The sequence below is a fragment of the Ambystoma mexicanum genome, chromosome 13 (assembly GCF_040938575.1).
Source record: "Ambystoma mexicanum isolate Mex_15411 chromosome 13, UKY_AmexF1_1, whole genome shotgun sequence".
NCBI classification, from domain to species: Eukaryota; Metazoa; Chordata; class Amphibia; order Caudata; family Ambystomatidae; genus Ambystoma; species Ambystoma mexicanum.
In genome coordinates this window covers 753474529-753498437 of record NC_090938.1, presented here as the reverse complement: position 1 = coordinate 753498437, position 23909 = coordinate 753474529, and the positions used below count along the sequence as shown (strand labels likewise).

The 23909-nt window shown below is 44.6% G+C and overlaps 1 protein-coding gene across 1 annotated transcript in view; it reads right to left on the bottom strand.

Moving 5' to 3' along the window:
• Positions 1-21638, bottom strand: part of LOC138521906 (uncharacterized) — a 78851-nt gene extending 57213 nt beyond the window's left edge. The window contains exon 1 of the mRNA XM_069635066.1: positions 21372-21638. Within this exon, the coding sequence (XP_069491167.1) occupies positions 21372-21624 (253 nt within the window). The 5' untranslated portion in view covers positions 21625-21638. The remainder of the gene's footprint in view (positions 1-21371) is intronic.
• Positions 21639-23909: the final 2271 nt, after the last annotated feature.

The following is a 23909-nucleotide window of genomic DNA, read 5'->3' as shown; positions in this document are numbered from 1 at the left end:
GGAGGGAGGAGAGGTGGTCGAAGAAAGGCCAGAGGAAGAGCAGGGAGTAGAGGGAGGAAGGGGAGAGGAGGAGAGAGAGGACATGATGTCCTGAGTTTTAGAGATGAAATGAGAAGCTAGTGCCATGCAGAGGGCCTGGGAAGGGACTGGAGAGGTAGAGTTCAGCCGAGTTGTTAGATGCCGCAGGGACGCGGGCTTGGATGTGTGCTCTCTTCTTGGTGAGGACAGAGAGCCGGTATTGCCTTTGGAGCAGGCGGCAGGTCAGTTTGTCAGAGGATGTACATGAAGCACGCCATTTCCTCTCAGCCACATGCACTTGCATTTAAGGGTGACGAGGTCTGAGTGGTACCAGGAGTTGCACTTGGCGGATCCTCATGACAGGAGCAAGAACATCGAGAGTATCAGGTATAGCAGAGCGGAGGATAGAAAGGGCTGCGTCACGGTGTGAGTCAGCCAAAGGGGGAGAGGGGGTGAGAAAGTGGCGGCGAAAGCCCCCACTGACACATGCTTCATGGGTCGGATGACCGAGAAGGTGGGTGGCAGTGATGGGGTTGGCTTGGCCTGAGGGGTAGAGAGGGTGAGCTGGGAGGAAAGGAGAAAGTGATCACTCCAGGAGAGAGGACTGGTGAGAGGGATAGAAAGGGGAAGGTCTGAGGAGATTAGAACATCCAGAGTGTGCCCTGCAGAGTGAGTCGGCCCAGAGGGGAGAATAGAGAGTGAGAGAGAGTCGCAAAGGTCGGGAAAGAGTCCAGAGGAAGGACAGGGAGCATCAAGGCAGATGTTGAAGTCTCTAAGAAGGAGGATTTGAGTGGTCGAGACCAGGAGGGAAGAGGAGAGGTCCGCCCATTCAGAGAGAATGGAGGAGATCTGACCAGGGAGCCGATAGATAGTAGCCACAGTAAGGGAATGGCTAGGAGAGAGAGAGAGCCTGCAGGCGAGGCATTCAAAAGAGGAGTAGGCCTGTGTAGAAATGACAGAGGCAGGAATCCACTCAGGGAAAATCAGGTCTACACCCCCTCCGGACTGGATGGACTTGGCTGCAAAGAGGATCTTGTAGCCGTCAGGGAGGAGAGTGTCAAAGCTTGTGACAGAGCTGGCCGTGAACCATGTCACTTTTTTACTTTTTTACTTTTTTTAAAATAGATGTTAAATGTGTACTGGTGTTTCATTTATTTCTCTTCATTTTAATCAACATATCTTTATTGAAAGCATACACGGCAGATAAGAACAGATGAACGAAAACCATACGAATTCCAATCTTCTTGCATATGCAAAACCAGCGGTAGTCAAAGTGGCAGGCTTCACGAATCCCATGTGCAAGCCGCCAAGGAATAAGCCGTATATTGCAACTTGCATTTGCAATTGCAACTCACACACGCTTCAACCTCCTGAGAGTTGCAAGGTGGCGTAGGTGGAAAGTGAGCTTCAAACCTTCCTTGCAACTGACATAGAAACGTACAAAATGGCCACTCTCTGCTCATGAAGGACACACATCGAAAATTTGTTTGGTGAATGGACTCAATCTCCCGATAGGCCAAAAGGGGGAGATGACTCCTAGAGAGGCTGATCGGGTTGGAACAGGAGTAGGGAAGCCAGGCATGTGACTGAATCTGCCCAAACTCTACAGGCTCTAAGAAGGCACTTGCCTGTCAAGCACTCACTCAGTTTCCACCAAATTGCAATCGACGTCCCCACTTCTTCCCACCGCACTAGAGGATGCAAACCTCTACGGGTCTTACTATATCGCTCCCCCTTGAACTCTCCACCCCCACCACACCAGCAGATACAGTGCTCTTGAGCTCTGTCCAGACAGAAAAGTGCTTTCATCTCTCACACTTCTCCTGTTGGAGCAGACTGGCCTGTAATGTTATTCAAGATTTCTTCCAAAAGACAAGATTTTCCAGGAGGATAATATGGGTTATGAAATGTCAGCCGCAACTTGCACTTCCTAACATGCAACTGACTGTTCCCTAGCCCTATTGGCCTAGGACAGGAAGTATTCTGGTTTCTACACATCCTCCTCTCCTACCATTTTCCATACCTAGGGCCTCATCACAAGTTGGGTGGTGCAGCTAAAATTGGGTGCATTGCCGCACCACCCAACTATGGTTGTGGCAGTTGGGTGGAGGAAAAACCTCCAGCAAAATGCTGGAGCTAATTCTGCCAACTTACTGCCAAAAAATGGCAATTTTGGCAGAATTACAGCTGGTGGTAATTATCCCGAAATCCACATGGAGTCCTATGGACTCCATAAATGTGGACTAACACCGCCCTACCGCCACTTGTAATCTGGCAGTAATTCCGCTAGCCCAATTGTCGGTAACAGTAAATCCATTTGGAGGTATCTCAATGGATTTACCACAAAAGATCGCATCTAGAGGGTCGTAGATACAGCTTTGCCACATCTGGCATAGGTATAAAATACAGAATCTGAAAATACAGAGGTAGGTGAGAGGGGACTGCAGAGGTGTCCTCTGCATACAAGAAACAATGCAAGGGACAAAAAAAGAAAAAAAAGACAAAAAAAAGCTTAATTTGCAAAATGCGACAGAGTGGGCCTCAGTGTTCTGCAATACCAGCTTTTTGTTTACGTTCTTTTAATGTACATCCGTCTCCACTACCTGCTGTGAATTCTAAATATGGTTCAGCTCTAGAGTGGTACTAAAAGCAATTTGGTTAGCCAAAGCAGAGCTATTTGCTCTGGGATTTGAAATGTTTCTATCCTCATCATCTCCTAGCTTAGCAACCAAATGGCAGTTCATTATTAATCAATGAATTCGACCATCTCTATGGGAAGACTAGTGTTTCTGAGGCTGATAAAATGATACAACAGCCTATGACTAAAACTGGTTCACATGTTGCAAAATAAATGCATAACTGGAGCCAAATAAATCTACCTTCCAAGTAACTCTAGCAAGCTGGAATACTAGAGGCTTTAGTCACTTGCTGAATAATCGAGAGAACAAATTAGAGCAATATGATATCGTTATTTTGCAAGAAACGTGGCTAATGGTAGCCCCAGTGTGGCATGATTATGACGTTTTACTACATCTAGCCAAACAAGCAAACAGAGGTAGGTCTATGTCTGGGTTGCTGGTTGACACAAAAAAATCTCTGATATTGTATTTGAACCATGGGTGACTCCCAACATATTCTTGCAGCTAGTAAAAATGTAAATTGGTTATATATATTTTACTCTGATAAATACATATTGGAATCCAGCTGGCATCTCCGACCATCCCTTTATTGAAGAGATTATGACACTATTGGACTTGATTAGCTTCACCCCACAAATATCACATACGATATTGGCGGATGACTTACATTTACATTGTTTGGATGAGCTGGTACCACTGAGTGACTTGAGAATAATGAAATTGAATAAAATGATGATTACAAGGAACATGTTCATGGTGAATGGTGCTCTAGAGGGAGATATCCTCCCACAAAAAACATAAAAGAGAAGAGTTTCGAGTGCAATAATTTATTACATCTATGTAGATGCAGCACTGTTTTTTTATGCAACTGATTTCCACGTAATAAATACAAAGGAAAGTGACCATAATGTATTAGCTTTGACATGGATGATGACCGAAAAATTGAAAAATTGCCCTCAAGGTAAGTTTCAAGGTATATTAACTATAAACAGTGGTAAAAATAGATTCTGATGGACAGAAAATTCATTAGAGAAATTACATGATTCACTGATAATTTATAGTAATAAGCGCATGCATCATTTGGAGAAAGGACATTTTGAAATTGGAGACTTATTATACTTTTCTGAAATGTTCCGAACAAAAAAGACAAAAGGAACTTTAAAACTATCCATTTATTTGATTCAGTAGTTAAAGAAAGAAAAGCACTTTGTCGTCACGAAAAAAAAGTGCTATGTTATTACCTTTAGAGATTAGATGGGCTGCACTAAAATCTATTAAGGCGAGATATCGAAATTGGACTCGTACGCGTAAAGCAATCTTATTCCAAAAAGATGGTGAATCAATGTTAAGAGGGATGCAGGATAAAAACTCTGCCCAAATTTGGGCCCTCATTAATCAAGTATGATCCACAATTACCCACGCAAATACTTGGTGTTTCAGAACAACAGTAGATAATGCATTTCTCTAAATTAAATGCATTACCAGAAAGTACAACAATGGTCCAAAATTTTGTTAAATTTGACCGTTTCGATTTGCAATTTTCTAGGAATGACATCCTGTATTATATCAATAAAGTGAGCCACTCGAAAGCCCCCGGCCCAGATGGTCTTTCTAACTATATGTTCAAACAACATCCTGATGGTTGGGCATCCATTCTTTTTACATTGTTTACATATATTGTTAGAAAACAGCAAAGTCCAAGATCATGGTGTCATTCTATAGTTATTTCTGTTTTTAAGAAGGGTGATCGGCAAGATCCATCTAACTATAGGCCGATCGCCCTTCTCGATGCCTCGGGCTAAACCTTTGCAGGAATATTACTGAGGGATTTGAATGAATGGACCCTGATGCTAATATTCGAGACCCATTCCAAATAGGGTTTGTAGCCAGGGTGGGCACGGCTATAAACATAACTACCATTAATGCGGTAAAGGCACATTCTATTTCTCAGAAGCAGCCACTATTTCTCGCATTTGTTGATTTTCGAAGTGCTTTTGATTCTATTGATAGACTATTGCTGAAAGGAAAATTGATAGAACGTCATTGACTCTGATTGATTTATTGCACTCAAATACCTCCATGCAAGTGAGGATGACGTTAGATGGTCTTTTAACAGCGTCTTTCCAAACATATCATGGTCTTAAGCAGGGATGAATATTGACAGCTATCCTTTTTTAATTTTTTTATATTTGATATGAAGGATGTACTTTTACCCATTTAACCTAATGCTCCGAAGCTAGGATCTAAGCAAATCTCGTATTTATTGTACGTTGATGATCTTGTCCTTCTATCTAGAACACAAATTGGTCTAGAGGTTGTTGGATGGTCTGAGCTATTTTGCAAAAAAGAATCACATGATTATACATTTGGATAAAAACCAAATTATGGAATGCGTAAAACCAACTGCTGGCAAAACAAAATCTTTTTCATGGCAATTATGCTCTAAGTAATCCAACAATGCAAGTACCTAGGTGTTATCATAAACAATGTACCTAATGATAAATTGTTTTTGATTACTATTGAATCCAAATTAGCTTCAGTAAGCTAATAAGCCAAAGTAATAATATATAAATATAGAAATTTCACATGTAGTTCTGTTTTGACATACTACAACCAAAAAGCAGTTCCAATTTTATTATACGGTGCTGAGACGAAACAAATTCGAGACCAGTCCTTCTGGGGCAAGATTGAAGGCAAATTTTGGAGACATTTACTTAGCCTACCAAAATGTACTCCTCTGACGATTATTCGATTTGAGCTGGGTACACTTTCTCTTTTTGTAATATGTCTCTGGAAGTTATGCTCTTTTTTTATAAAGCGCCTACTTGCTAGTAAATCTAACAACATTTTATATATTTTAGCAACTTATCTTTTAACATGAAAGCATGAATACCCATTAAATTGGAGAAATTATATTTTAAATACTCTAGAATAGCAACAATACAATTTCTGGAGTCTCTTAATTTAGTAGAAACCAATATGTAACAAAGAAGCTGTTAAGGTAGTTACATCTTACAAATCTAAAAATATGAGTTAAAAACCACATGACAAGTATATGCTAGTGGAACAAATAATTCTAATTTACAAGCTGTGTGTGGCACTAGCCTACATAATGGAATTTTAGACTTTTAGAATTGTTTTCCTTTCTTTTAAAATTTCTAGAATTCTGATATTTTAGCATACTATTTGATAGAATAATGGTTTTCATATGATTAGTGTGTGTATAATGTAAATTTATATTATGAATATCGCTTTTTACCACATTTATTAACATTATTTTGATCATAAGTGTTGTGTGAAAAATTGAACTATATGTATGTACAAAATTTAAATTGAAAGGTTGAATTTCAGCCCAAAAAAAAAATTCAAAACATTTCTCAGTAGGTATTTCCTATAGGTACAAACAATCTTCACCTCTCACTTATACTACCACTGTCCTCCGATAGTCAAACATATGGTGCTTAGTCCAATATTTCATCAGGAATGCTGTCATGCAAAGGTTCATTCTACTCTCTTTTGCAATCTGCACTCCATGTTTGCCTCTCTGATTTGATACATTACAGACAAATGAGAAGACAAAGTATTCCGCAGGAGCTGAGCAACAAGATACTTTACAGAGGGAGCTGAATAGCTTTTTTTCAGCCGAAATGTGTCTGAATAGTTACTTGAAGCCGAAGTTCAATACAGCCCTACTTTTCATGGAAAGAGGTACAGCAGTGCCAGGCCTGTGTCCCAGTCAGGGACTGTGTTGTAGTATTACACGCGACTATCTTCCCAGACGATTTGCTGCTCTTGGGGTACCCTCATCCCCATGGAACACACTCCTGATATCCTCCCAAAGATCAAACAACATTTCCAGAAATGTTTCAAGACTGAACCTTTCTCCTCTTGAACTAAGACCCTCATGCACTACTCTGGGAACACAAGTACAGGATATGGGATACCAATGTGCTTATAGCTACCAGGAAAGCCATTAACACGCTCTGGGGTATACTGGCCAATGCACAAATGCAAAGAAATACATTTGGAAAATATGAGGCATTGAAAAATCTGCATAGTTCTTGAATTTCAGCCTCAAACATTTCTGCATTTCAGTATAAATTGTCTCCGTCATGGCCGGGTTTCACGGGTGCATGGCAGTCTACAACCAATCTGATGGCGTGACTGTTTCTAAGGTGCAAGACCTTTTCAGCATTGTGCGTGTGCACTTGCATTGCATAAGAGAAGAGCATGTGGAAGGAAATTCACATGGAACATATATAAAAAGATTTGCCTCTTCGTCAAAGCATAAGAAAACTGTGGACACCTTGTGGACACCTTGTATGCCCGGCCTAAAGGTGTGTACACATCGTGACTGCATTGCAGCCAATTTAAATGGGTTTCGTAGAGCATGTCCACTTTGTTTTGCAAACTTTGATGTTGCATGGATAGTTTCCTGCAGGACTTGCAAGCATTTCTTCTAGACAGCAACATTTTCCAGAACCCAGGGCAAGGCACGGGATTCTACACATGCCACACCTGCAGATATGTGTCGGTAGCATGGAGCATAGTTTAATACCCAGGAGCTCTATCTCAGTGCTGAGAAGGTTGCATATTTAACGTGTTCCAGAAGTATTTATACTTCAATGTTTATTGTAGGTGCAAATGCTATTTACAGCAGCCTCCCTGTAGTAACTGTGTTAGGAGCTACATCATACAGTGTGCACTTGCCACCCTTTACAGTGCTTCAAACCCACGCCATGTATATGGTAGTACTGTGTGACTAAAAAAGGATTTGTGTTTTTACATGTACATATAAAGACGGTACTCATGATGCAGCCTGCCTAATACTTGAAGTGAGTGTTAAGGTTGGATTACAGTAATATGGTGTCAGTGTTTATACTTTTTTCATGGTTCATTTTGTAGTGATGTACATTGGGTAGTTGTACCTTATTTATGTAATTCCCACTCTTTGTAGATGTTAAAACCTTAATGAGATGAACCTGATATAAGCCATACGACCTGCATTTCATCCATTTAGCTGTTTTACATCTTGTGTACATTGCCTATAGATATGAAAATTAACATCAAAGTTAGTCTTGACTATGAGGTCAGTTGTAAAACATTTTGTAGTGTACAAGCACTTAATGTACATTTCATACATGCACATGTAGGATTTGTGTAGAAATGACCATTAATGTTGCGCATGTTTGTACCCCTTCTATACCTAAGCAACTGGGTGGCATAGTATATGTTGCAAGTGCGTGTGTTGTAAGAGCGTGTCCTAAGCATGCATTGTGTAAGGTGTATGAGTGTTTGGTGTCTAAGAGTCTGGCATATACAAGTTTATAGTTGGTACTGGTACTCAATTTGCATTGTCCAATCGTTTCATTTACATATGAAAAGTGTGTGTGTGGTAAGTGCATGTGTGATAAATGTGTGTCTGTGTGTGTCGTAAGAGCATCTGTCGTAAGGATGTGTGGTGTAGGAGCGTGTGTCATAAGTGGGTGTGTTCTATATGTGACTGCCATAAGTGTGGTGTAAGGCATATGAGTGTTAAGTGTAAGTAAGTGTCTGGCAGGTGATGGTCACATGTTTATACACCTCCTGTACGTCTGAAAACTCACATTGAAATCAGGTTTGACCCTTGACATCTATTTTTATCCACAATTATAATAATTGGTTATTTGTAACACGCTTAATACCCAGAGGTTTCTAAGCGCGGACCCGGGGATCGAACCTGTGTTGCTCCGCATCATCTTGCTAGAGGTTTCTAAGTGCGGACCCGGGGATCAAACCTGTGTTGCTCCGCATCATCTTGCTAGAGGTTTCTAAGTGCGGACCCGGGGATCGAACCTGTGTTGTTCCGCATCATCTTGCTAGAGGCTTCTAAGCGCGGACCCGGGGATCGAACCTGTGTTGCTCCGCATCATCTTGCTTCCAAGACAAGCATGTTGCCCCTATGCTCTCCTCCCGAGACGAGGAGAATAGATAGAAGGATAAAGAGGATGGACACAAAGAAGGCATATAAGAGCTGTCCAGTTTGTACATGTACACAATTTACATCCACTGAAAACCGACATAAAAGTCAGCCTTGGCTTTATGAGCTTTCAGCTATTAATGTACATGTACGAAATGTACATCTCCCACACGTTTGTGTACAAAATATACATTCACTCTGCTCATGTATTATACACCTCCTATACGTATAAAAACCTCACATTATAGTGACCTCTAACTTCCTTGTGTATTGTCAATACCTCTAAGAGGTGCACAAGACTTTTACATTGCCTACATGTACACAATTTACATCTCCTTTACATTTTATGTCCCGGGAGGAAGCTCAGCGGCAGCCTGCGGGTCTTGGAAGCAAGACGACACGAAGCAACACAGGTTCGATTCCCGGTCCGCGCTTAGAAATAAATACGTATCTAAGACAAAAAAAAACACAATTAGCAACTAAGAAAAACAAACAATTCTTGTAACAGCGCCTCTGCGTGCTGTGTGAGCCTTTATAAAATAAAAAAATATACATAGAAAAACTGACATCAGTCAGTCCTAACTTTGATCTGAGTTTTCGTATGTTTGGTAGCCATAATTTACATACCTCCACATACGTGTACAGTTTGTAGAAAAGATGCACTTTCATTCTGTGCATGACCCATATATAGGTAAATATTAAAATGTGAACATCTCAAAATTGGCCAGTTTGGTTTTCAAACTGTTTCTCAGTGCACCAATTCATTGGAAGAGCTGGGTGCATGCAAACAATCTGGAAAACCAAAGTGGCACATTTTGAAATATTTGGGCCATGTTAATAGCGATTCAAAGAGCAAAGAAAACAACATTTTTTTTAAAATATGAAGCCACCCATGAAAGATTCTGAAATGCCATGCAGGGGCGGCCAGCTTGTTACTTCCCTGTGGAGTGTCTTCAGATTGTTTAATAGAAGCGTTCAAGGGTTCTTTACAAAAGTTATTTCCTGAAACTCCATAGAAAATGTTTTTTAACCTTAACTATTCCATGTGCTCGTGGGATGGCATGATATATGTGTATATCCCTCTTTTGCTTTGCTTAGTTCCTCTTGCTGTAAACCCCTCTCCCTACCTTTCCTCTCCTCTCTCTTTACCATCCTTTCCTCTCCTTTCTCTATAACTGTTCTACGTCTCCTTTTTATAGTCTCTTCCTCTCTACCCTCTTCTTTATGCGCAATCCCTCCCTCTGCTCCCTCCCCAGACTCCTTCCCTCGCTTCACTCTGCACACTCCTTCATTCTCAAATCTCTTTGTAACACTTCCCTCTGCCACGTTTAATAATTCTTCCCTCTTCTCTCTCCTTTCTTTATAACTGTTGTATTTCTCCTATTTTTGTCTCTTCTCTCTTTATTTTCCAGCCCTTTCTCATTGCTTTTTGTTTTTTGTACTGTCTATATGCTTCCCCCTCTCATCTCTCTGAATTTGCCTCTTCTCGCCCATCTTTCCCGCCCTCTCTCCGTCCCTCTCTGTCCTCTCTCTATCTTTATGCTCCATCCCTCTCTGTCCTCTCTCTATCTCTTTGCTCCGTCCCTCTCTGTCCTCTCTCTATCTCTATGCTCCGTCCCTCTCTGTCCTCTCTCTATCTCCATGCTCCTTCCCTCGCACCATTCCCCGTTATTCTCAGATCTCTGTGTAGCCTTCCATCTCTGCTCTTTTTGTGCATCTTCTCCCCAGCTCTCTTCATTCGACGTCCTTGTCTTCTATGTTCACCCTCATCTTCCCATTCCTCCGTCTCTCTGCTGCCTCTTTGTACTCATTCCCTGTTTCTTCACTTCACACATCTTCCTTAGCTTTCCCTCGCTCCCTTTACACTCCCAACCTCTCTCACTACTTTTAGGCTTACACACTCACAGACAGAGGGATGACCCTAAAAAGCTAAAGTTTAAAAGAAAGATCTGCCCAATATCAGTCTCGTTTCCACTTTGGGGGCCCATAAACCACGAGGTTTCCTTATGTATTCAAAAACTTTTTTTTAATTTTGTATACAGAGCTATTATGTTATGGTTCTTTCTCTATATGTCTCTGCACCCCAACTTATTTACATTGTTTCTCATGCGTCCCAGGCTCCTCACAATGGCTATCCATGTGCCCAAGCTCTCAACACTGCCTGTTGATGGTCCCCAAACTCCCCAAAATGTGTGCCCACGTGCCCCAGACTCCCCGCACTGTCTGCCCAGGTGCCCCAAGCTCCTCACATTGACTGCCCATGTGCCCAAAGCTCCTCACACTGTTCATCCATGTGCCCCATGCCCCAGACACAGTAAGTGTACCTCAAGATTCTCACACTATCTATCCATGTTCCCCAGGCTCCTAACACCATTTAGCCATGTTTCCCAACCTCATCACACTGTCTAGCCAGGTTCCCCAAGTTCATCACAGTGCCTATCCATGCACCCCAACTCCCTCACGCAACCTACCAATGTGCCCCAAGCCCTTCACACCAACTGTCCATGTGCCTCAAGCTCCTCACACTGTCCATTCATGTGCCCCAAGCTCCTCACACTGTCCATTCATGTGCCCAAGCTCCTCACACTGTCCATTCATGTGCCCCAAGCTCCTCACACTGTCCATTCATGTGCCCCAAGCTATTCACACTGGCTGTCCATGTGCCCCAAGCTCCTCACACTGTCCATTCATGTACCCCAAGCTCCTCACACTGTCCATTCATGTACCCCAAGCGCCTCACACTGTCCATCCATGTGCCCAAGCTCCTCACACTGTCTATTCATGTGTCTCAAGTTCCTCACAGTGTCCATCCATGTGCCCATGCTCCTCACACTGTCAATTCATGTGCCCCAAGCTCCTCACACTGTCCATTCATGTACCCCAGGCTCCTCACACTCTCCATTCATGTGCCCCAAGTTATGTTATGTTACTTTGCGCTTATATAGCGCTTTATATAACATTAGTATGGTCTGAAGGCGCTGGTAGGTTGAACGCCCTCGGAAACCGAAGTTCAGGTCAATAGAGGGAGTAGAGAGATTCAAGGTGCATGTGCGCACCGGATATGTGTGCAGCTGGTGCGATGTTAGGGTAATAGCTGCTTCTTAGCGGTAGGTGTGGTGGTGGAGAGGTCAGGAGTATGTGTTCGTTCTGGCAGGATTTATCCAGATCGAATGTGGCTGCGTTAGGCCTGAAGAGAGCGCCTGGCTGGGGGTGGGTAACCAGCAATGTTTATTTAGAGTGATGGGCAGTATGATGTAGAATGTTGGTATGAGAACAGTTATACCGAATGGTGTCATAGTATCTCTGTGTTCTAATTGAGTGATGGTGTAAGGAGAGAGTAAGCATGGTGGTGTGCTATGATGTGATATAAGCTTTTTGAACATTCTCTGCATTTCAGACCATACTATATATGTCACGCATTTCTATCACCTTCATGCACCCAGATGACTCCATACCCTCGGCTCGCTCGAGCAACGCATAACATTTCTTCTATCCATATAGACTCGATCCATATTCTTCATTCATTCTGTCTGTGTTATGTATTCAGCATCTCTATGCTCATCACCTCTATGCACTCAACCCCTCCTACGCACTCAATCCACTCCCCCGCACTCGATCCACTCCCCTGTACTCAATCCACTCCCCTGTACTCAATCCACTCCCCCGCACTCAATCCTCTCTCCGCACTCATCGGCTTTGTGTACTCATCGGCTTTATGCACACTTGATTTCACTCATTCAACAGCAATAAGGTCATTCGCTGATATGCAGTAATCCTGTTCTATATATTCATCTGCTCTCTACAGTCATACGCCCCATACACTCACCCGCCCCATACACTCATCAGTTCTATACACTCATTTGTCCTATACATTCGCCAGGGCTGTACATTTGTCTGCACCAGTGATAAGCACATTCTCCGCATTTCTGTATTCATCCGCTCTCCACACTCTTATGCTCTGCATACTCATCCGCTCTATATACTCATCTGTTCCATACGTTAATACGGTTTAATCTCTACCGTTCTGCCCATTCCTCAGTTTTACGCACTCCTGTGTTTTACTCGATTCTCTGTTATTTACGCACTCATCTGTTCTACACGCTCGTCTGTTCTATACTCCCAACCATTCTACACACTTATCCACTTATTTTGATCATCTATTCTATACCCTCATCCGATCTGTTCACTCATTTGATTTATACACTCGTATGAACTGTATAGTTATCTGTTCTTCCACTCATGCATTCTTCCATTCAGCGCATTCATCTGTTCCACAGGCTTCATCAGTTTTATCTATTGCATCCACGCAATTCACTAGAGTTACTCCTTGTGCATTAAGTCCATTACACAGAGGTTTAAATCTCTTTACTGTTTCCGTATGGTTATTCTTATTAACCAATTCCCCGCTTTTTCTCGTTTAATTCTGTTTGTCCTTCTAGCTTTTATTATGGGTTATTGGCTGTCCATTTCTTGCATCAGGTAGTTTATTGGATTGGTGTCATTGAGATGCTGTTGGTCTATTGGGTTAGTTTGATAGGGGTTGGTTTTAGGGGAAGAGCCAGGTTTTCAGCAGTTTGCAGAAAGACATTAAATCCTCAGTTAGGCGGATGTGGGGTAGGAGTGAGTTCCACAGCATGGGGGCCAAGGCTGAGAATGACGATCCGCCTAACCTGACTGAGTTTGTTTTTAGGAATGACTAGAAGACCAGCTGAGCTTGATCTTAGGGTGCGTGGGGGGTGATAGGGTTTTAGCTTAGGGTTTTAGCTTGTCTTGAAGATATTGAGGTCCGGCTTTATGACAGACGTAACTAGGATTAACTAAATCTACACCATCATTCAGGCATGGATGGCCCTTCATGGCCTCTGCCTGAATGATAGGACAGATTCTTCTAGTTGGTTCACAGACTAACACACAGAAACTCAACCCTAAATTCTGTAGCATTTGCATGGACGGGAATAACATACCCATTGCCAAAGATGTAAAAACTCCAGGTTTCTATTTAGATACAAACTCTAAATTTACCAAACAAGTAAATATGACTGCCTCAGCCACCGCCTACACAGGGAAGCTGATCAGGGCATAAAGACAACTGTTATCATCCAACAGTTGCCTTACATTAGCCATAGCACTTCTACAATCCAAACTCCACTACTGTAACGGTTTATACCTAGGGGCCAACAAGGCCACCCAGAATAAAATACTGAAAAACAATGCTCTTAGAGCTGCCTGAAACATACCCAGAAGAGCACATATCAGCAACCATAAAACTATGCAAATGGCTCTCCATACAAGATAAAATTAACCTGAAAACACTCTGCCTCCCCTACAAAGCACTGAACCATAGAGCCCCACCCTACTTGACTGACACATTCACCAAAGTAGCCATACTGCCCCTTGTGGACCTATCGGCGGCCTTTGATTTGGTCGACCACAAGATACTCTGCAACCATCTTGCTTCAGATACCCACTTCTCGAGCTCAGCTATTAAATGGATTCAATCATTCCTTGACAATAGGACCATGAGGGTCTTCTCAAGCAGCAGTCGATCCCATTCCCATCACCTGTGGCGTACCACAAGGCTCATGTGTCCTACACACATCCACTCCACCCCTACTTCTAACCTCTCCTGCTCTACTCTTGCTTGCATTACTCAAATGCCATGTACACCTTGTTCTCCGTGCATTAAGCATCACTCTGATCTGCACTATGCAACCTTTTGTATTGTATCTCATTTGCATATGTAATATATGACGTATATACCATGTAATGATCCGTTTTTGTAACCAATCTCCTAGCACCCAGATACCTATGGGTCAGGTGCCCTCTACAAATAAAAATGAACAAACAGACACTAGTTGCACTGTGGCCAGGCTAAATTATACTCGACCCAATTAGAACTAGTCATTGGACATACCCACCTTCCGGATCTCACTCATCCGAAACTAGCAAGGCAAAAACAATCGGACACTGCAATTTACAGTTAGTCCTGTTTCCAGAGAGCAGGTACAACTTGGCATAGACCACCAACATTATGGCCTGGGAGTGGGAGATATCTGGACAAAGACAGACCAGTGTGGTCAGTCATGTTAAAGCGACAGATTTATTTAAACTAATCAGGCAAATCTAAGAACACTGCCTCTGTGCCCTTACCTTAACCACATGATGGTCTTTATGCCTAGGTAGGTGGCCCAACAGCAGCCTTCAAACAGATTCAGCAGTTGCTGCAGAAGCAAAATGAGCTTCAGACTGGCAACAGGACAAGATCGGATTTGCTCTGTCTTTCCAAGTCACCAATACAGAGAGAAAAGCAGCAGCGGGCATGCAGTTTAGCCTCAGACCGTCAATTCATGTACCCCAAACTCCTCACACTGTCCATTCATGTACCCCAAGCACCTCACACTGTCCATTCATGTACCTCAAGTGTCTCACGCTGTCCATTCATGTGCCCCAAGCTCCTCACACTGTCCATTCATGTGCCCCCAAGCTCCTCACACTGTCCATTCATGTGTCCCAAGTGCCTCACACTGTCCATTCATGTACCGTAAGTGCCTCACACGGTCCATTCATGTACCCCAAATGCCTCACACTGTCCATTCATGTGTTCCAAGCGCCTCACACTGTCCATTCATGTACCGTAAGTGCTTCACACTGTCCATTCATGTACCCCAAATGCCTCACACTGTCCATTCATGTGCCTCATTCATGTGCCCCAAGCAATTCACACTGTCCATTCATGTGCCCCAAGCTTGCTAAATGGAATAAAAACAGCTTTACTAATAAGCCTTCCCTTCTTCTTCCGAGTGCTAGAAAGGGGAGTGGGAGCCATCATTCTTGCCCCCTGCCCCATGAGTGAGTAGTCAAATTCATCGCACTCTTCCCAGCATAAGTCACCTCACTCCCCTGACCCCAGAACAGAGCAGTCCAATCCATATTGCTCTCCCCAGCGTGAACCATCCTGCTCTCTCCGACACCGTGAGAGAGGAGTCAAATCCTTCTTACTCTATCCAGAGTAAGACATCCCACTTTCCTGATCCTGGGAGGGAGTAGTCAAACCCACCCTATTCTATCCCACATAGGCTATCCCGCTCTCCTGATCATGGGACAGACTGATCAGATCCTTCCTACTCTCCCCATCATAAGACATTATACTGTTCTGACTCTGGAGTAATCAAAGGCGCCCTCGTATCTCTTGCCCGCGGGAGAGCAGTGGAGGCCATTTTACTCCTCTCAATTGCCCTCCAATACTCGAATGCCCACTTCTCGCTGCACCTTTGTGCAATATATTGGCTACTTTTACCCCAATGAGCATGAGATGCAATGCAGAAACATAAACTGTTTTCAAGTTCTGTAATTCAACTTGGCACAGAAGCATGTTTACTAATGGTTTCTGGTCATTAGGATGTACACAGTATACACTCTCACCCCATCGCACCCTTCCTCTGCTCCCCAAGCAGTGAAGGGTCCTCCTTGGCAAACCCATCTGGACCTGCTCAGAACTTCACTGGGTGGAAACATCACTTCCTGGAAATTAAATGCCAGATGTATCCGGGTTCAATGTCCGGGCTAATAGGAAACCTTTCAGCTGGGCATAATTAGGAAATTGGACCATGGAGGAGACATCTAGTGAAAATTGTAACACCCTAGTCCCTCAAAACAGGGAAAAGGGGGTGCTTGATCAATGCAAAACAAGATCTGGCTGCTTGGTTTTAAAAAAAAAAATCTATTTTATTGTCTTGTAAAATTCCAAATCACAAACATGTTGTTCCAAATCACATATTCATTCTCTAAAAATGAATTATGTAAGAGTCCCAATCTTTTTAATATTAAAATAGCATTTCGTTACTGTCTCGTTTGTCAGCCATTAGGAACATTTCTTTTCTGTCTCGCCTTGAGCAAAGGATTGGTGTGTTTGTCAGCCATTAGGAACATTTCTTTGCTGTCCCGTCTTGAGCAAAGCTTTGGTGTGTTTGTCATCCATTAGGGATATTTCTTTGCTGTCTCGTCTTGAGCATAGCTTTGGTGTGTTTGTCAGCCATGAGGGACATTTCTTTGCTGTCTCGCCTTGAGCAAAGCTTTGGTGTGTTTGTCAGCCATTAGGAACATTTCTTTGTTTGTTTGTCTTGAGCAAAGCATTGGTGTGTCTGCTAGCTATAAGAAACATTTCTTTGCTGTCTCGTCTTGAGCAAAGCTGTGGTGTGTTTGTCAGCCATTAGGAACATTTCATGCATGCATGCATAATGGGGCCGTAAGGGATTCCTTAGTTGCACATTTGAGAGATGGGTGAGATTAATGCCAGAAGCAAGGAAGGGGGGGATTTCAAAACATGGGGCGAGCTTCTGTTTATAATAAGAGCGCCCCCGCCAGCGGTGTGATCCAATTGCCACTTTACAATATCCACTATATGGAGTTGGATTTCAAATTTAGAAAAAAGAGCGACTCTGCGTACTGCTCTCCCACTTGGGAGCATAACAAATACACTAGATGTACAATACAACCGAAATACCTAGTAAAATGCCCATCTCGCCATCATGGAGATCAGTTTTTGCGTTTACGGCTAAATGCATTAAAGACCCAAGAGATGCGCTGGCTAAGAAAAGAAGCCGACCTCAAAAACAATCTCTGCAGATATTGTAAAAAGGAAATAGAATCGCTGTACCATTTAACCGTAACATGTAGCGCATTAACAGCCCAAGGACATGTCATTTGGGATTTTCATTTCCATTAAATGGAAACTTTGACGAATGGTGGACTCGTGTGATATCAGGTTACAACACGAAGATAACCTGTGCAATTGTTGACTTTATGGATGAAATTTTGAAAGAAACTTAGAAAGGGTGGTACCTAAGGAACCATAATGTTCTACAAAGCAAATGACACGCTTTTTTTTCTTCTTTTTTTCTCTTTGTCTCTTTTTTATTAGGAGATATAATGGAAGTAACATTGTGATAAAAGTTTGTATAAACTAAAAATTGCAATAAAAAAAATAAAAAACAAATATCCACTATGCATGCTTTTGTTTTCTCTTTGTATTTATACATTTGTCAGTGTGTATTTCGCTATTTCTCATTTTTCTATTGTTTGTGATGTCCACTGTTTTGCTTGTATCAACATCAGATCATGTATGCTGTATAGTTCAGGCTTCAATATCCAGCCAGGATCCATGTTTTGGAACGTGACATGACTTTAGACACCTGACGTCAGCGTGTGACATCACATTAGGAATGTTACGTCAACCGGTGACATCAGTCAGGACATGGTGCGCTCCTTCTACCGCCCCCCCCCCCGACCAGTCCCAACTTGTCCCTCGCTCTCCTCTTTCCTTACCTCCAAAATCCTCATCCCAAACCCCAGGGCACATGACCCGAAACTACCTCAGTGCATTTCTATAGGTCTAGAGATGCCGGTCTTCGCCTCCTCGATATCCAGGCGATCACCCCTTGCACTTCCACTTTGCCAGGACTCTCATCTCCACCCTTGTCCTCAGCAGGCTGGAATGTTGCCCTGTCCTCCCCCAAGGGACTCCCTCTTTATTCCTTTTTCCGACTCAACAGGTGAATTAACTTTGCTACTCGCACCCTCATCAACCACTCGCGATTTCCACTCACCCTTGTACAGCCTCCGCACTGGCTTTTTGGCTATCAGCAAGCGCTGCCTTTTCAAATGCCTTTTTCCAGTCCAAGAATCTCTTTCCGAGCTGCATCTGTCCACAACCTGACCAACTCCACCACTTGTAACTCACCTCCCCGTACTCTGCTCTCCTCGGCCACTCTGGTCTCCACCATCCCTCTGCTTCCTCTTGCTTTCGTTCCTCAACCTTCTCACATTCCACCGCTGAAACCCAATTCCCCATGACATCAAGTCCATGCCCGGCTTATCACTGATATTGATTTTGATATTTTATTTCTCTCGCGCTCGTGCACAAGTGCTTCAGAGCGCGACAAGGCAAGGGAGAAGAACAAGGCGAGAACAAAACAACGATCTTACTAGGCCCAGTGACAATGAGAACGCCAAGTGCATGGAAAAGGGAAAAGGGGAAAGTGCAAGGAAGGGGGGAGAAGTGGAATGTGCTGAGCAGAGGAGAACAGATAAATAATAATAAATACAAATAAATAAATAATAACGGCAATACACGGCGGTAGTGCAACCAGCAGGTGGCCAGTGCCAGGCTTCAAACCTGCCCTAAGGGGTGCCTCTCACTTAGAGAAGTAGCCGTGTGGCAACTGGTACCACCCCCCACTGAACATGGATGCATGCACTGTTTCATGATCATCCTCTATTACATGTAAGCCCTCTAGACTGTCAATATCCTCCTCTCCCCGCCCTACTCTCATCTTGCCAGTGCTGGCCCCTGTCCTGTCCTGATGCCTCCCTACTACGCCCGGGTATTGAGTCTCCCGCTGCTACTGAGCGCGCCTTTATATGTCAACTACGCATGGGCGTGCCCAGTCCCCTGTGCATCGGCGTGTCCAGTCCCCTACGCATGGGCATGTCCAGTCCCCTGTGCATGGGCGTGTCCAGTCCCCTATGCATGGGCGTGTCCAGTCCCCTATGCATGGGCGTGTCCAGTCCCCTACGCATGGGCGTGTCCAGTCCCCTACGCATGGGCGTGTCCAGTCCCCTGTGCATGGGCGTGCCCAGTCCCCTACGCATGGGCATGTCCAGTCCCCTATGCATGGGCGTGCCCAGTCCCCTATGCATGGGCATGTCCAGTCCCCTGTGCATGGGCGTGTCCAGTCCCCTATGCATGGGCGTGCCCAGTCCCCTATGCATGGGCGTGCCCAGTCCCCTGTGCATGGGCGTGTCCAGTCCCCTATGCATGGGCGTGCCCAGCCCCCTATGCATGGGCATGTCCAGTCCCCTGTGCATGGGCGTGGCAAGTCCCCTATGCATGGGCATGTCCAGTCCCCTATGCATGGGCATGTCCAGTTCCCTGTGCATGGGCGTGTCCAGTCCCCTACACATGGGCGTGTCCAGTCCCCTATGCAAGGGCATGTCCAGTTCCCTGTGCATGGGCGTGTCCAGTCCCCTACGCCTGGGCGTGCCCAGTCCCCTATGCATGGGCATGTCCAGTCCCCTGTGCATGGGCGTGCCCAGTCCCCTACGCATGGGCGTGTTCCGTCTCCTACGCATGGGCGTGTCCAGTCCCCTATGCATGGGCGTGTCCAGTCTCCTGTGCATGGGCGTGGCCAGTCCCTATGCATGGGCATGTCCAGTCCCCTACGCATGGGCGAGTCCAGTCCCCTATGCATGGGCGTGGCCCAGCCAGCCATACGTGCTCATTCAAAGAGCTTTGTTTCAAACCTTTCCTTCCTTTCCAAATAAATACAAAATAACAGCCAAAATGAAACTTGGTGATAATTCATGAACGTATAATTAATGTGCAACAAAAGTGTATCAACCCTTTGCTAATGATGGACCAATTAGTAATGCATACCTTATTCAGAATGATTGCATAATGTGCACAAGGCTACTGGCACTGGGCTCATTCTGCAGGAGTGTTACAGAGGGACTGCCACTTCGCTGTCTCTACTCTAAGCTGTTGAGACGGTTCTATGTGAAAAGACCTCATTTTAAAGCTCTCACGCGAAAAAGACCGATTTACAATGACCGATTTTCCCTTGATCGTAAAACCAGCATTCTAAAGGTCTTTTGCTCATGAGAGCTTTAAAATGTTTTTTTTAAATGTTTAATATTCTGGGGGTTTCACCCCCTGACAACCCCATTGTTCCTCCCCGCCCCCCACCCACACCCTCTCCCACGGGATTTTGTTGAAATCAGGTGTTTTGCCCCCTGAACCCTCATCTCTCAGCCCCCGCCCCCTCGCTCCCCACCCAAGACTCCCCCTACCCGAGACTAACCCATCCCAAAACACAGCCAGACACACAACACACACATGCACGCACACTCACCCGTTCTCCCTGTCCTGTGCTTCCAGGTCCCGCTGAGCCTGTCAGCTCCTGAGCGCACTCGTGTGCGGAAAGGGGCATGACAGTTCGATTTAGAAAGACCGCTCTGTCCATTCGGGAAAAAAAGGTCATTTGACCTACAACGGTCGAGACCGCCCTCCCCCCGATGACCCCTTCCACTGTGTCTGTTAAATCCTGTATAAGTCCCCACTGTGAAGTGTGTCGGTGACCCCAATTGCCTGCTATACTGAGCTACAAATATTAGACATGGAAAGGGGATTACTGTGGCTCCCAAGAGTTTGGCCTCGATGCCGCCGGGCAAGAGTCCTTCTTCAACCCCCGGAAAATCCCTGGTATCATAATTTGCAAACCAGACACGACTTCGGCGGTAACCCTTAAATCCAGCGGTAACGCTAATACCGCCGGATTTAAGGGTCCGCCGAATCAGGGCTTTGGCGGATTTCGCCCCAGCTCTGAGCTGGGGGGAAATCCGCCGAAAATCCGTACTATTACCGCCGGCGGGAAACCCGCCGGTGGTAAGAGCGCGTAAATTCCCCATTGAGCCCAATGGGGAATGGGACATTCCCGAATGGGCTCAATGGGGAATTACTTTACCGCCGAACTCGTGATCCGGCGCTATTAGCGCCGGGGAGTTCGGCGGTAGGGCTATTACCAAATGGCAACAATGCACCTGTGTGCAATAGATACTGACGCCTGGGCAAAGAGCACATTGACAAATGGTAATTTATTTAAAAGGGAAGTCTGAGAAGGAGAGGAGATACATGAGAAGAGAGAAGGAGTGTGGCTTATGCCAGCAAATCCCTCAGGAACATCAGCCCCAGGACTTACCTGACAAAGCACTGAGTGCGGCCAATAGACACAGGGAATGCATCTGCGGGTCTCTGTCCACAGGCTGAGCGGACATCCAGAAGAGAGATCCAGTAGAGAGACCCAGTAGAGAGACCCAGTAGAGAGACCCAGTAGAGAGATCCAGTAGAGAGATCCAGAAGAGAGATCCAGTAGAGAGATCCAGAAGAGAGATCGAGTAGAGAGATCCAGAATAGAGATCTTCAGGGTATGACTGCCCACTGGGACCGGTCATAGATAGGAAGTCATATCACGCCAGGCGGGGGGGTGAAGGACCCCCAGTGGACAAGCCGCTCCCCCTCGTGATAGGTCAGGATGTGATGTCGTGGAAACTTGTCTTTTCACATCTGGAGTGGTCAGACCACATTAGGTTGAGAAATAGCAGAACTTGACATGGGGTTAAGGTTCAGGGAAGTCTTCCCCCAGCAGCAGCCCTGTGTGACCACAGCAAAAAATAAGCTGCCTGAGTGGGTTTTACATTTCATACTGTTTTCCCGAATGGCAAAGCAACCACTGCAGACCTAAAGCCTCTTCAAAGGCAGCTACTGATTGGGTCTGACTTCTGATTGGTTGGTGCACCGATCACATTAGATTCAATGTTCAAAGACAACATAGAAACGTCTAACTCTTACACTAGTGTCAAAGTGACTGACAGGCCAAGGCGAGTACTGGTGAATGGTGAACTGTAGTTCCCAGAGTTCCCTTCTCATTGATAAATAGATAAGGAGGATCGATACCGTCCAGCAGCCCATAAGGCATTCCTTGTCTCCTCCCAATTTGCAGACATTTACCATTATTTGTTTTCCATCCCTGTTGGGTGATTAATGCACCCCCTCCTCCCAAATGAACACGTTCAACTATATACATTAGAATGGAGGCAATGAATACTGTTGGGTGCGTGCGGCTGCCAGGCGTGGATGGTGGCATGGAGACACCATGGGCAGTGATCCCAAATGTTCAGGTGCACTAAATTGCACACACAGGGGGATAGATACCTCAGTGAGGTGCAAGTCAAGTGTCCTGTTCCTCTTTCTCCCTCTCTCAGGTTGCACTTGTCCGCCCTCCCTGTACCACACTTCTCTCATTGGTCCTCGGTGTTGCTTACCTCCCTTAGGCTGCCCTTAGGCTGTCCATAGGCGACCCTTAGGCTGCCCTTAGGCTGTCCATAGGCGTCCCTTAGGCTGCCCTTAGGCTGTCCATAGGCGTCCCTTAGGCTGCCCTTAGGCTGTCCATAGGCGACCCTTAGGCTGCCCTTAGGGTGTCCGTAGGCGACCCTGAGGCTGCCCTTAGGCTGCCCGTAAACTGCCCTTCAATGTTTTTTCAACTTTTCTTTCTTTCTTTTCTGCTTCTTTCCCTCTACCCCCCCATTTATTGCTTATTTCTCATGCAGTAATCTCCTTTTCTCTTGTTTCTAATTCTTCAAATTGTTTCACTGGCTCAGCTTGGAATACTATTTTCCTCGTATTACTTCTGTTTTGGTCGCTTTTTCTCTTTTTGTTTATAACAATTCACCTCTCGAACTGTCTCTCTGCGGCAATGTTACGTCCCTCCCTGACCACTGTTCGTCACCCTCTCGTCTTCTTGTTTTCTTTACAGCCACTTGTCACTCCATTCTTCTTTTTGAAGCCTTCTTGTTCTCTTTCATGTGCTATTCTCTGCTTGCACTCCTTTCTGGTTTCTTTCTCTCCTTCTATCTCTTCTTTGCCTCTCTTCTCAGTTACCGCCTCTTCCATCATCCCTCTCTCTCTGTACATCACCATATCTGTTCTAGGTTTGCTAGAGTTTCTTGCCCTGGGTGATGCCACCAGGTATGCTGCTCTCCCTGCAAAGCCTGAATTGGTGGATGGACACATATTGTTCTAGAGCGCTTTAAAATTACCCAAAACCCCAGCACCCAAATCAAAAGGTAAAGCTCCTGGATCCTGGCGGTCTACGTTAAGGCTCTTTTGCCAATTAATCTTCCAGAAGAAATTAAATTTGAAATGTAACATTTCTCTCAAATTATGTTAAATGATTGTATTGTAAAATTAATTTGTGTATAATATTTGTACCTGTTTGAGGTGTAAATGGAAAGCAAATGTATATTTATATCCGTTTAAACCACTGAGTAAATTTAGGGTACTCATAAGAACAGGGAACACCATTCTGTTACAATCCCCATAAGCTGGAAACATTACAACATTAAAGTGGTGCAGCGTCTGAGGCTGGAAAACACAGGGATTGAAAAAATGTTTTAGGACACCCCCATTTGTTTGAACCCAGCTCTTTTGGGGGGGGGGGATCTGTTGGTGCTAGATCATCATATGGGATACTTGCTCCAGAAGAGTTAGCTTTGTCGGCCTGTAACTTGAACTCGGGGCATTACCTGACCCTGTAATGCCCCTGCGTCAGTGTTTATTGCTTAAATATATGTAGCATCTGTGAACTTACATTATTTTATAAAACATTTCCAAATTTCCAGTTATCTGCCTGAAACCGGTTTAGAGCTGTCAGTGTCCCTTTGCTCCTTTTCGTACTTCG